The sequence below is a fragment of the Bos taurus genome, chromosome 1 (assembly GCF_002263795.3).
Source record: "Bos taurus isolate L1 Dominette 01449 registration number 42190680 breed Hereford chromosome 1, ARS-UCD2.0, whole genome shotgun sequence".
In the NCBI taxonomy this organism is placed as follows: Eukaryota; Metazoa; Chordata; class Mammalia; order Artiodactyla; family Bovidae; genus Bos; species Bos taurus.
In genome coordinates this window covers 117,236,674-117,250,656 of record NC_037328.1, presented here as the reverse complement: position 1 = coordinate 117,250,656, position 13,983 = coordinate 117,236,674, and the positions used below count along the sequence as shown (strand labels likewise).

Genomic DNA, 13,983 nt, shown 5'->3' with positions numbered 1-13,983 from the left:
AGTGATGGGACTGGATGCCATGATATTTGTTTTTTGAATGTTGAGTTTAAAGCCAGCTTTTTCACTCTCCTCTTTCACCTTCATCCAGAGTCTCTTTAGCTCTTTGTTGCTTTCTGCCATAAGGGTAGTGTCATCTGCATATCTGAGGTTGTTGATATTTCTCCCGATAATCTTGATTCCAGCTTGTGCTTCATCCAGCCTGGCATTTCTCATGATGTGCTCTGTATATAAGTTAAATTAGCAGGGTGACAGTATACAGCCTTGACATATTTCTTTCTCAATTTTGAACTAGTCCACTGTTTCATGTCCAGTTCTATCTGCTGCTTCTTGACCTGCATACAGATTTCTCAGGAGGCAGGTAAGGTGGCCTGGTATTCCCATCTCCCTAAGAATTTTCCATAGCTTGTTGCAATCCACACAGACAAAGGCTTTAGCATAGTCAATGAAGCAGAAGTAGATGTTTTTCTAGAGTTCTTATGGTTTTTCTATGATCCAACAGATGTTGGCAGTTTGACCTCTGGTTCCTCTGCCTTTTCTAAATCCAGCTTGAACATCTGGAAGTTCTCAGTTCATATACTGTTGAAGGCTAGCTTGGAGGATGTTGAGCATTGCCTTGTTAGCATGTGAGATGAGTGCAATTATGTGGCAGTTTGAACATTCTTTGGCATTGTCCTTCTTTGAGATTAGAATGAAAACTGACCTTCCCAGTCCTTTGGTCAGTGCCAAGTTTTCCAAATTTGCTGGCATATTGAGTTGCAGCACTTTCACAGCATCATCTTTTAGGATTTGAAATAGCTCAGCTGGAATTCAATCATCTCCACTAGCTTTGTTTGTAGTGTTGCTTCCTAAGGCCCAGTTGACTTTGCACTCAAGGATATCTGACTCTAAGTGAGTGGTCACACCATTGTGATTATCTGGGTCATTAAGATCGTTTTTATATAGTTTTTCTGTGTATTCTTGCCACCTCTTCTTAATATCTTTTGCTTTTGTTAGTTCCATACCATTTCTGTCCTTTATTGTGCCCCATCCTTGCATGAAATATTCCCTTGGTATCTCTAATTTTCTTGAACAGATCTCTAGTCTTTAGCATTCTGTTGTTTCCCTCTATTTTTTTTGCATTGCTCACCTTGGTTCTTAGAACATGCTATTAATAGAACCACAGAAAAATTACTATCTGCCCCTTTCTAAGGGACTTCTCCCTGTCTCTTTTCTTGGCCAGGTTACTTTTCTGCTCTGAACTTTCTGAAGGTGCCCTGTGAGCTCCAGGATATAATCCACCCACATTCAGGGCCTCCCACTGGTTGGCCTTATCCTGGCTTTGTGTCAGTACTCTACCTGCTGAGGAGAAGAAACTCCTTGGCTGGCTTTCAAAGTGCCCAGGGTTAAAGCCTTTTCTTTAAAGGAAGGTTTCTGTGAAAATGCATATGCTTTCCCTTTTGTGAGTTAATCTGTGCTTCACTATCTGTGTGCTAACAAGGGCTGGAATCTCATGCAGGAGAACAAATTTCAGTGCCACTAGAGCCAGATGGGAACCCAAATGGCTGTACTGCAGGACGTGAGAGAAAAGGGGAGAGGTGGAGCCTGAGGCACAGGACAGCACCCTTGGGTCAGTTTCCTGTTGCTGTCTTAACAGATGACCACAGACTCGATGGCTTAAAATAATGGGAATCCATCATCTCAGGGTTCTAGAGGCTAGCTGTCCAGCCTTGGTATCTGTGGACTCGATCCTAACTGCTGGTCAGTCCACGTTCCTTCTGGAGTCTTTATGGGAAATGGCGTCTCCTAGTGTTTTCCAGGTTCTGGTAACGGTCTTAATTCCTTGGCTCGTGACCCCACATTGCATAGCTTCTTCCCTTCTGCTTCTCTCATTGCATCCTTTTTTTCTGACTCTCCTGCCATCCTCTTTCTGTTTTAAAACCATTATGATTAATCAGACCCACCAGAAAAATTCAGAATAATCTTCCATCTGAGACGGTGAACTTAATCTCATCAGCAGTTCCTTTTGACCAGTTAGGTAACATCATTCAGTCTATCACGACTTGTTTAATGGGAGTCACTGCTCCCCGTATCAGCTAATGGAGGGCATGCTAGATAGAATATAGGTCTAGTGCAGCCAGATTTTCTGATTTGGCCAGAAGGCGCTAAACCTTTAGGTTTTGATATGGAATTTTCTGATTCTTTTTGAAGTTCACTGACTCAAACTTTTAAAAATACAACACCAGGTGAACTGACACTGCCCATCCTGTGTGGTAGATGTATGAGTTTCCTACAACTGCCTACAAGTGGCCAGAAATTCAACAGAAGTTTATTCTTTGAAAGGCTTGAAACAACAGAAGTTTATTCTTTCACAGTTCCGGAAGCTAGAAGTCTGAAATCAAGGTGTCAGAGGAGGGCCATGCTCTCTCTGAAGGCCCGAGAGAAGGAACCTTCCTGGTACCTTCCTAGCTTCCTGTGGCTGCTGGCAGTCCTCGGCGTCCTTGGTTTGGGAGATACATCTCTCCAGTCTCCACTATTGCATGGCGTTTTCCCTGCATGTGTCAGTGTTTATGACCAAATTTCTCTTTTCTTATAAAGATAGAAGTCGTTGGATTGAGGCCCACCCTCAGCCAGCATGACCTGATGTTAACTTGATGACATCTGCAAAGACCCTCTGGCTGAATAAGAACACATTCGCAGCTGCTGGGGCACACACATTTGGGGGGGGGGGGCGGTGATGCAACTCAACCCATAATAACAATAGGCCTGCTCCCACATGTAGCCCTCAGTTCTTCAGCTTGTGATCCCTGCCTCAAGATAGGCACAGAGATGCTTTTTTTTTTTTAATGTTTTTTTAAATTAATTTTTATTTGGTGTATAGTTGCTTTACAAGGTTGTATTAAGTTTCTAGTGTACAGCAAAAGGAATCAGCCATATATATACATATATCCCCTCCCTTTTGGATTTCCTTGCCATCCAGGTCACCAAAGAGCATTGAGTAGAGTTCCCTGGGCTGTACAGTATGTCCATTTTGTACATAGCATCAGTGATGTATATGTGTCAGTCCCAATCTCCCACTCCTTGCCCCACCTCCAGAACTGTTGTTCTTTGATAGTAATGACATTGGGCGAAGGTCTGAATGGAGGCTGATCACACAGGCAGCCCCTGGTCTGGGAGTGCCCTTGAGAGGGGTATCTATGAAGCAAGATTCCCCCTCACTCAGGAAATGGTGCTGGCCCTTCCCCAGCATAGCTACGGTAATGGTCAGCTTGACACGGGTAGCTCTTGTGCCGAACCCACCTGCACTGTGCAGTCTGATTCCACTTCTGTTTATTACTTATTCCAGCTTAACCCTTAGCCTTTGAGGCGAATCCCTATATATAGCTCTAGCTCTGATTTTCCAATTGTCAGCTCTGGCTACACTTAAGAAACCGTTGCAGATGTGAAAGTCCTTCTTATTGAATCAGACTCTCCCAGGGCTGAGTTGAGGAGATGGAAGGTAGAGAGGGAAGGGTTTTCCTCTGTTGACTAGGAAAGTAATTTCTTAAATTGTTCCTCTCTGTGTAGCCCCCTTAAACATCTCTCTCTGCAACAGAGAGTCCCTAAGCAGGCTTCAATTGCACCCCACTCCAGTATTCTTGCCTGGAAAATCCCATGGATGGAGAAGTCTGGTGGGCTGCAGTCCATGGGGTCGCTAAGAGTCAGACACGACTGAGTGACTTCACTTTCACTTTTCACTTTCATGCATTGGAGAAGGAAATGGCAATCCACTCCAGTGTTCTTGCCTGGAGAATCCTAGGGATGGGGGAGCCTAGTGGGCTGCCTTATATGGGATCACACAGAGTCAGACATGACTGAAGTGACTTAGCAGCAGCAGCAGCAGCCTAACATTTCATGTCAGATAATTTAAAATCTATCACACAGCTTTGATTGCTTTCATATTGCTATTGGAACAAATTACCATAAATTTGTAGCTTAAATAGTACAGATTTATTTTATTATCTTATAGTTCTGGAGGTCAGAAGTCTGAAATGGGACTTACTGGTCTAAAATTAAGATATCAGCAGCTCTAGTAGAAACTAACACAACATTATAAAGCAACTATGTGTGTGCGTGTGTGTGCTCTGTCATGTCCGACTCTTTGCAACCCCATGGACATGCCCTCCAGGCTGCATGTCCGTGGGATTTTCCAGGGAAGATACTGGAGTGGGTTGCCATTTCCTCCTCCAGTGAATCTTCTGACCCAAGGATAGCACCCGCATCTCCTGCATTGGCAGGAGGGTTCTTTACTACTGCATCACCTGGGAAGCCCAAAACAACTATACCCAAGTGAATAAAAAAAAAAACATTGTCATCAGCCCTGCATTCCTTCTGGAGGCTCTAGAGGAGAATCCGCTTCCTTGCCCTTTCCATCTTGCAGCAGCCTATCCACATTCCTTGGTTCATGGCCTCCAGTTTCAAAGCAGCAATAGGGGTGATGCTCTTTTCATATCACACCACTCTTCCCCTCCCTTCTGCCTTCCTCATCCACATATAAGGTCCCTTGTAATTACACTGGACCCACCCACGTAATCCAGGATAATCTCCCTATTTTAAAGTTAGCTGATTGGCAACCTTAATTCCCCTTCACCATGTAATGAAGCAGTCATGGGTTCCAGGTGGTAGAGTACAGACATCTTTCAGGAGACTGTTCTTCTGCCTACCACATAGACCCAAGAGCTGATGGAGGAGGTAGGTCTGGGGTAACTAGTTTATCCAAGAACCTATTGCTAGTGTGTGTTTGACAGCTCATGCTCAAGTTTTCCATTGCTGTGACCTTTGAAAGGCCTGGAGCTCTGAGTTTCATGAATCACATTCCCCTTTCCACACATACACATGGACTTATAGTTACCCTGCTACATTGTAAGGTTCTGATTCTTCGGAAAACCAACTTTCCTTTCTTTCTCCGCAGAGGCATCTTACAAAAGCACCTTGCGTTTTCAACCATCGCTGTCTCCTACTTTGTGTCACGCCTACCCAGGGGGTGAGGAAGACTCATTGCAGGGGAGAGCACTGTGCAGAAGGGGCTGCTAGAAGAGGTGGGGGGGCACCTTTTTCAGACAGAAAGTCATTTCTTTGAGCCAATGTGAATGGTCATTTTGGCAATTTAGACTACAATTTTTATGTTTTATCCCTCAGAGGAGGCAAGAATGCTGTAAAATTTTCTCTTCCCATAAAAGCCATCTTGCTGTATATGCCCTCTATAGTATTATTCTTTGGGTTTGATTAGCCAAGGAGAAAGAGGCATTTGTGAGCAGGCCTGTGTATGATCTAGCCTCTCTCTAGATTGTGGGGAGGGACACACAGGCTTCTCTTTCTCTCATTCCGCCCTCTCTTAGTCCTCAAAATGACCTGGTTTTCTTAACAAGCATCATTAGAAATATACTTTATAAAAGGAAGAAAATTCCTGTAAGATCAGTTCAACATAAAGGAATTACCTCAATACTTAAACACTTACACATTGTAAATGATCATAGATGAATTTCTCAGTGGCTTCTTTGTCTGAAAGTTCAAACAGCTGGAGCTATAAGTCAGAAATAGAAGATAAAAATGAATAGGAAGATGAAAGTCACATCTAGAAGATGTCAACTCACTGTTATTACCTCAAGGGAGTTCTTTGTTTCATTGCAAAATCACAGTGCTAAAACTGACATATTATCTTACCCAAGGTCATGTAAAACATACATGGTAAAATTGGGAGGCCACCGGTCTCATGTTTGCATTCCTGTTTTAAACCAATATGGTATCTTGAGAAGGAAAACCATAAACACATTTTTTTCCGTAATAGGTAGAATTTAGCCAAGTTTAAAAGATTAGTTATGAAAGTGTAGTTTTATGATAATTTCAGGCATGAGATTTTCTTTTTAAAAATGTTTTTGTTGTAGTTAATATATGGTATTATATAAATTACAAGTGTAGTATCTAGTGATTCCCAATGTTTAATGGTAATATTTCATTTATAGTTATTATAAAATATTGACTATCTTCCTCGTGTTGTATAATATACTCTGTAGCTTATTTTATACGTAATAGTCTTCACCTCTTAACTCCCAAACCCTATGTTGCCCCCCGTCCTTCCCTTTCCACTGATAACCACTGCTTTGTTCTCTGTGTTCTGTGAATCTGCTTCTTTTCTCTTAGGTATGGAATATACTTGTTTGTTTGTTTGTTTTGATATGGACTGTTTTTAAAGTCTTTATTGAATTTGTTGTAATACTATTTATGTTTTGGTTCTTTGGCCATGAGGCATGTGGGTATCTTAGCTCCCGGAGTAAGGATTTAACCCACACCTCCTGCATTGGAAGATGAAGTCTTAACCACTGGACCACCAGGGAAGGCCCTGGAATATTCTTGATCATGGTAAATTTTGGAAGGAGAAATTCACAGCAGGCATCTCTGTCTTGGCTGCTTGGGTTCCTCATGGCCTTGATCCTTGCCTCTTTGGTCACATCAGATGCTTACATTGTAGAGGTCCACCCCAGAGCAGCAGTGGGCTTCTAACTCCCTTGCCATGGTGAGTCTAGTACTCACCCAGGCTCCAGCACCTTTATCGGGCAGGATGGGCAGGAGCGCACTCACCCGTTCAGAGAAACCGTCCCCAGAGTAGCCAGGAGTTGGGGCGACATAAGTGTCCTCAGTAATGAGGCAGATGGTGGCCTTCTGAGCTGCTCCTGCGGCCCACAGGATGCCTGCGAGCGCCGCCGCCAGCGTGTGGTCCTGATCGTGCTTGCTTATCCTGCACAAGCTTTAACGCAGAAGGAGGGGAGGAACACGTGGCAAAGAACATCACCTAGCCGAAGGCCCGGGCCTCCACTTTCAGGAGCCCTTCTGAGTACGGGATGGCTCTGTTGGGCTCCTTCATCAGCCTGCACTCCGAGAATGTCGTGGGGTCTTGTCCTCTCTGCCCCCACGAAACAGGCATCCTCATCCCAGCACACTGTTCCTCTTGGCTCTCCACCCTGTGCATTACGGTCGCCACTGAATCCCCACACTGTCCTCTCTCTTGAACTCTAGTCAGGCTCCATCCAAACTCTCTAACCCCATAACACAGGCCCTTCCAAAGTGCAACCCCGAACAGTCCTCCCAGGTTTATCTCCCAGACTTCATTTTGCAAACCCTCTGCCCCAGATGGACTGGTCCCCTGGATGTTGTTTCTGCGTTCCACCTCCATGGTTTTTCTCATGCGCTGCCTTTAATATGCATGTCCTGTCTGTGCTTCCTGCCTGATCACATCCTACGTGTCATTTGAGGCCGCCTTCAGGTTGCCCTTAGTGACTTGTAACTTACTCTCATCTGGCACTCACTGGGTCCAGCATTTTCCTAAGCACCTAACACATATCACCTCATTTAATCCTTTCAACAAGCTGTGAGGTGGACACTATTATTTCTCCTATTTTAGAGGTGAGGAAGGGAAGACAGGGAGGTTGAGTAGTCTGCCCCTAGTCTTCTGCCTTTACAGCAGTAGAGCAGTGACTTGAATGCAGGCAGTGTGGCTCCTGACTTAACCATTAGATTATCCTGAAGCATTAGCCCTGTCAAGTAATCCCAGCGGGTCCGACTTCCCTGGAAATGAGAGCCAGTCTTTACATCAGAGACCTGTGCTATGCTCATTTTCTAAATATTTAACATTGACAGCTGCGGTCCTAATGAAGAAACACCTGATAGAGGTTAGCGAATGAACTCAGCCATGGTTTATAAAATCCACCTAGATCTATGATGATACAGAAATGAGTAACAAGAGCCTCATACTCCAAAACCCCAGTGCAAGGTAGAATGAGAATAAAACAAAGTGCTGGGAAATTACAGAGGAAGGAGAAAGAACTTGTACCTGGGAACATTCAAGAAGGCTTCATGGAGATAGTGGATCGTAGCTGTTATTCATTACCATTGACTTAATACCAAGTACTGTGCTAAATGCTTTCTATTTGTATAGCAAATGTATGTGTTTCATCTAGACTTCTTGGGATCTCTTACTCAGTTGGTGGATACATCCTGCCATTGCTTTGGGTACTTTCGCTAGCGGCTCGTAGTTCTAAACTTTCTGAAGACCTGGAGCCATCTTCCCTGAAAGTGACTAGGAGTTGTGCCACCTTCCCATAGGAGGGTACATAGTAGATGCCTAAGCAGGAGTGAGAGGTGAAAAGGCCTCACCCCTTATCTGAAGGTGGAGCAGTGCCCCACTGCCGAGAGCTCCCATGGCTCAGGCGGAACCTAGCCATCACTGGCAACCACCTGCTTCCTCCACTTCTCTTCCTTCCTGAGCCTGTTTTACTCTGCTCTCTTATGGGTTTCTTCTGAGGACATTCATTCACTTAATAAATAACCTGCATAAAGAATTCCCGTCTTTGGCTCTGCTTCTAAGGAACCTGGCAATTCATGTTCTTAGGATAGATGAGTATTCAGTTCCTGTTTTGGGTGATAACTTATCCTGCTTGAGGATACGTAGGTGCCTTTTAATTATTTCTGTTTCTCCTAATAGCAATCATATAGCCTTGCACATGATAGGGGCTTGTTGACATCTAAGAACAAAATAATTTGAACTGATTTTTAAAAAAATAGGCAGCCACCAAACACGGCATTGCCAGCCTGATTAAACGGGAGGGTGAATTCTCCAGTTATGAGGCTTTTCATCACCCCTTTTGTTCTCTCTCTGGAATTGTTAGGTTGGGGCTTCCCATCAAATGTTGTCAGTGGAGCCCACCTGGAGACCTGGTGCTTCATTTTACCTGCCAGGGTGGTCTGCGGTGGAGCATAAAACCTGTCAGCATTATTCCTGCAGCTGAACCTTGAGGGGGACTCTGGGCGAGCCCTCCCCAGTTGTGAAATCCAGCCCCTCTGGGAGAACCAGGACCATTTCTGTCTCTTTTTATTTTTTAAGATTCTTTTTAATATGGACTGTTTTTTGAAAGTCTTTACTGAAATTGTTACAATATTGCCTCTGTTTTATGTTCTGGTTTTCTGACTGTGAGGCATATGGGATCTTAGCTCTCTCTCCAGGGATCAAACCCGTTTCCCCTGCGTTGGAAGGCAAAGTCTTAACTACTGGACTGCCAGGTAAGTCCCCACTTTTTGCCTTCTGAGTCAAGTCTCCTTCTTGAGGCAACCCAGGGGATTTTCCCTGGTGATTATTTAGCCCATAAAATTTTTCATAACATGGTTAATTCTTTTCTCATCTTTCTCATAGGCCTCTTACCTGAGGAAGTTACAGTCTTTTCCCTTCCTTGTAAACAGCAGGTATTTAATGATGGGTCCTTGTACAGCCATCTGAATGCTTTGGACACCTCCCTGAAATGGGAGTGGATAAATAGTGAGGAGCAGGGCTTTACAATGAATGGTATTGGAACCCTTAGGGCCCACATTATAAAAATGAACTCTTGGAAATGGATGTCATCATTTATTCTTCTTGGCAGCCTTTTCCCTCCTGATGCACAGCATCCCTAGGCTTAGCAAAGGGACACTGCACTCTACAATGCCACACCTCTCCATGGACTATGGCCGGGTGCCATGGCCAGACTAGAACCTGCAGTGACTTGCTTCTCCGTGGAGCATTATAGCCAGCACCCCAGGCTGTCTGTCTTCCTCTGTCCTGCCTTCACTGTGCTCCTGTCTCATATTCAACTTTGAGATTTGCAGGAAGTAAGGAACTAGTCAGCTAGCTCTTGAAATTCTGTGTGGCTAATGACCAATGATATGAATTATTGAGGTTTTGGCAGATTCATTTCTATATTTGGCAAAACCAATACAATATTGTAAAGTTTACAAATAAAATAAAATTAAAAAAAAATAAAACAAGTTAGAAATTCCTAGATCTCTCTCTACCTCTAAATTCTTAGTGATGCTTAGGACTTTGAAAGAAGAGCTAGGAAAACCAGAATTTGGAAGAGGATAGGGAAGAGTTTGAGACTTTATTACATTCTTGATAGTGTCTTAGAATTTTCAACACACTAATTCTGTTATCATTTAAGGTTACATTTTAAATTATAAACATGTTTCTACATTTGATTATAATGAAAACATGCATTTATATGGAGGAGGATGGAAGGAAACACAGGGAGCATAGGATTAAAAAAGAGATCACCTGCACTTACCTTTCCCACTTGCAACGCGAAAGCCAGGTCAGAAAAAGGCTCATGAAACTGGAAATAGGCCTTTGTCCAGTCAGAGCTGAAGACCTGGATGGTATTTCCAAAGAGGGTCTGGCGCAGTTTCTGAAAAAAAGGGAACAAATGGTTCAAAGGGTATTCTTCCTAGACACAGCCCTTAGCAAACAGCCCTAAGCCAGGTGGTGGAATCACGGAGGTGGGCCTGTCCCTTTCCTAGAGTCAGGTTAGCATGTTACTCTGTTCCTCTGAGCATGATTGTCCAGCCCTCTGCAAAAGGTTTGCATCAGGTTCACTTAGGACACTTTATCCTGAAGGCCCAGAGCATCGACTCTGCACCTGTTGCCCCCGTCTGAGTTTTGTCCCTGTGTCTGTCTCACCCTCCATTGCCAGCCATCTTCCCTGCTCGCTCTTACCATCCATGATGAGGCTGCAGTTCTGTTCTCATGCCTCTTGTCCCTCCATCCATGACTCTGGAACCTCTACCTCTCCTGCCTTTGGGTCTTTCTCTCTTGCTTAGAAAAAGGGAATAGGCAGGCCTCTATGATTGTAACCTGAGTGTGATAGTGGTGTCAATGGTATTCAACAAGCAGCCTCTGTTCTTGCCCTAGAATCTTTATGATTTTTTCTGGATGCTCTGCAGCATGTTGAGATTAGAGAGGGTCTTTTAGAAAATCCCAGAAAGCTTGGTACAAGCCTTTGTAAACCAAACACATGACAAAAAGGGAATGCCTTTATAACCAGAGACACAAGAATCTTTGAGTATGTGTTAGGTCCTGTGTGGGGTATAGATGCGTAAAGAGTCTAACCTTGCAACCATGTCCAATAAAGCATGTGTGACATTCCATTAGACAAAGTGCCAGGAGTGAAGACGACTTCTGACGGAAGCAGTCAGTGAAAGCTTCGTGGAAGAGGTGGCATTGAATGCTGGCAAATGGCATCTAGTATTTATTGAGCATTTTCTGTGCACCCAGGACTGCGCTAAGTGCTTTGAGTTCATTATGTTAATTTAATTCTTTGAGAAGGGTCCCATTTTATAACTGACCATTTAAATTGACCATTATGAAATGACCATTTTATAATTATCCTCCTTTAACAGGAAAGTATTTGCAGAAGATCACCCAGCCAGAAGAAGCCAAGCTGGGATGCACACCCAGTCTAACAGCACTGAGCTGCCTCCCAGCTTCAACCCTGTATGTGCCTTCCTTAGGACTGCTGTCATTTTTATGTGCTGATCATTGTTGAATTAATAGCGCTCATTAGCTTGGGCCACTCTTTGGTAATGTAGAAAACATTTAAAATGTTTATTTAATTATTTAAAAGGACCCTTTACACCATGCCCTTAATGGGGAATCAAAGTCACTTGCCATAATAAAAAATAGAGAAAAGCAAACACTGTATGTTAATGCATATATATACACGAAACCTAGAAAAATGGTACTGATGAAGCTATTTGCAGGGCAGGAATAGAAGCGCAGACATAGAAAATGGACTTGTGGACACAGTAGGGGAGAGGGAGGGACGAATTGAGAGAGTGGTGTTGACATTTATATGCTACCATGTGTGAAATAGCTAATGGGAAGCTGCCATATAGCACAGGGAACTCAGCCCAGTGTTCTGTGATGACCTCGAGGAGTGGGATGGGGGAGGCTGGGAGGAAGGCTCAAGAAAGAGGGATTTATATACACATATAGCTGACTCATGTTGTTGTACAGCAGAAACTAACACAACATTATAAAGCAATAAAAATTGCTCTATAACATTATAATAAAATTAAAAATTAAAAAAAACTGTACAGAATAGTGACCAAAAGTAAATACATAAATATATAATAGAAATAAAATGATCTTATTGAATCATGCTAGAAACCATTTTCTATGAAGTCTCTGACTGAGCCCTGAACTCTTTTTAATTAAAAAGGGAGATGGTGGTGATGGTTTAGTAGCTAAGTCATGTCTGACTCTTGTGACCTCATGGACTGTAGTCCGCCAGGCTCTTCTGTCCATGGAATTTCACAGGCAAGAATACTGGAGTGTGTTGCCACTTCCTTCTCCAAGGGATCTTCCTGATCCAGGAATCAAACCCAGTCTCCTCCATTGCAGATGGACTCCCCCATTGCAGGTGGATTCTTTACTGACTGAGCTACAAAGGAAGACATGAACATGTCCTTAAGTGGTCTTCTCCCTGGACTGCCAGAGTGAAGAGGGGCCTGAATTTCCATGATGCAACTCCATGTTATTCAATGTCACTTACTGCCGCAGCCCCAAACACCCCATACTCCAGCTCAGGGATACGTCCCACACTCTGCAACAGACCACACAATGGCCTGTCACTTGTAAAGGAGGGGAGGCGGGGCAGAGAGGAAGACCTACAAATGCACATACATGGTACCAGGGTATCTGGGGACAGTGAGCAGTTCAGTGAGGCTAGAACATTGCCTGTGTGTGTGTTCCAGGGTCATGGGGCAGAAAGTCAGTGGAAGCTCAGACTGGAAAGTACCTCGAATCTGATTCTGGAGTGTTTTGAACAGCACGCTCAGGCATTTGGAGCTAGTTGAAGAGTGTGGACAAATGGAACATGGAGCACAACTGATCCAGAGCCAGAGTACCTCTTCTCAGCAGTGTGCAGAGCAAACCCTGATGGTTTCCAAGAAGGACACATGCAGGAGAAGCATGCATCTGGAACAGTCTTCTCAATGTCCGACCAGGGTCTGCTTCCATGTGTCCGTGCATGATAAGTCGCTTCATTTGTGTCCCACTCTTTGTGATCCCATGGATTGTAGCCCGCCAGGTTCCTCTGTCCAAGGGATTCTCCAGGCAGGAATACTGGAGTGAATTGCCATTTCCTTCTTCAGGGGATCTTCCAGATGCAAGGATCGAACCCATGTCTCTTGCATCTCCTGCATTGGCAGGCAGATTCTTTACAACGAGTGCCACCTGTGGCTGGAGTTTATTTCCTGGCCACCCCGCTCCTACCTTTGAAAGAAAAGATTGTCTCGACAGAGAAAAAGGAGTACAGCAAGGCTGTCAAAGGCTGTATATACCAAGAGAGTCCCTTGGACAGAAAGGAGATCAAACCAGTCAATCCCAAAGGAAATCAACCCTGAATATTTATTTAAAGGACTGATGCTGAAGCTGAAGCTCCAATACTTTGGCCACCTGATATGAAGAGCTAACTCACTGGAAAAGACCCTGATGCTGGGAAAGATTGAAGGCAGGAGAAGAAGGGGACCTCAGAGAATGAGATGGTTGGATGGCATCACCAATACAATGGGCATAAACTTGGGCAAACTCCAGGAGATGGTGACAGATAAGGAAGCCTGGCATGCTGCAGTCAATGGTGTCTCAAAGGGTCAGACATGACTTAGCGACTGAACAACAACAGAGAAAAAGAGGCAGATACATTTCAGAGTGAGAAAGAGCCCCAAACTGCACTCAAGGGAAAATGATGTGTCCCGTGTCTGTCAAGGGGAGGGAGCAGAAGACACAAAGGCTGCTCTTGGAAGACAGAATCGGTGTGCACTCTAGCCAAAAAGGGCCACCAACTCCTGGGCAGAGGACTGCATATGGATGGAAAGTGTTTCTCTGACATCAAGACTGCATAGCGCAGAAGGAAAATGGCTCACTCCTGACTCCAGGGTTGAGAAGCCCCTGCTCTGCTCCTTGCTGACAGATTTCCAAACCTAAGACTTTCTTTGCTTCTTCTGAAACAGGGATAACCCCTGGCTCAGCCCCTATCCCTAAAATGGAAAGCTATCCCACTGCAAGAGAAGATGTATGGAAAGGACTCTGGGAACCATAAGTGCTGTTATTACCTCTGTGAAAACACAGTGTGTCTATGCTGGAACGTCTTATGCTGCATGGAAGAA

The 13,983-nt window shown here is 44.2% G+C and overlaps 1 protein-coding gene across 1 annotated transcript in view; it reads right to left on the bottom strand.

Annotated features, from left to right (window-relative positions):
• The window catches only part of MINDY4B (MINDY family member 4B), a 42,194-nt gene that overhangs the window by 18,536 nt on the left and 9,675 nt on the right, over positions 1–13,983 (bottom strand). Inside the window, exons 4-7 of the mRNA XM_059888907.1 lie at positions 10,104–10,223; positions 9,209–9,300; positions 6,595–6,760; positions 5,474–5,539 (exon numbers count right to left, since the gene is read on the bottom strand). Coding sequence (XP_059744890.1) covers positions 5,474–5,539; positions 6,595–6,760; positions 9,209–9,300; positions 10,104–10,223 — 444 coding nt within the window. The remainder of the gene's footprint in view (positions 1–5,473; positions 5,540–6,594; positions 6,761–9,208; positions 9,301–10,103; positions 10,224–13,983) is intronic.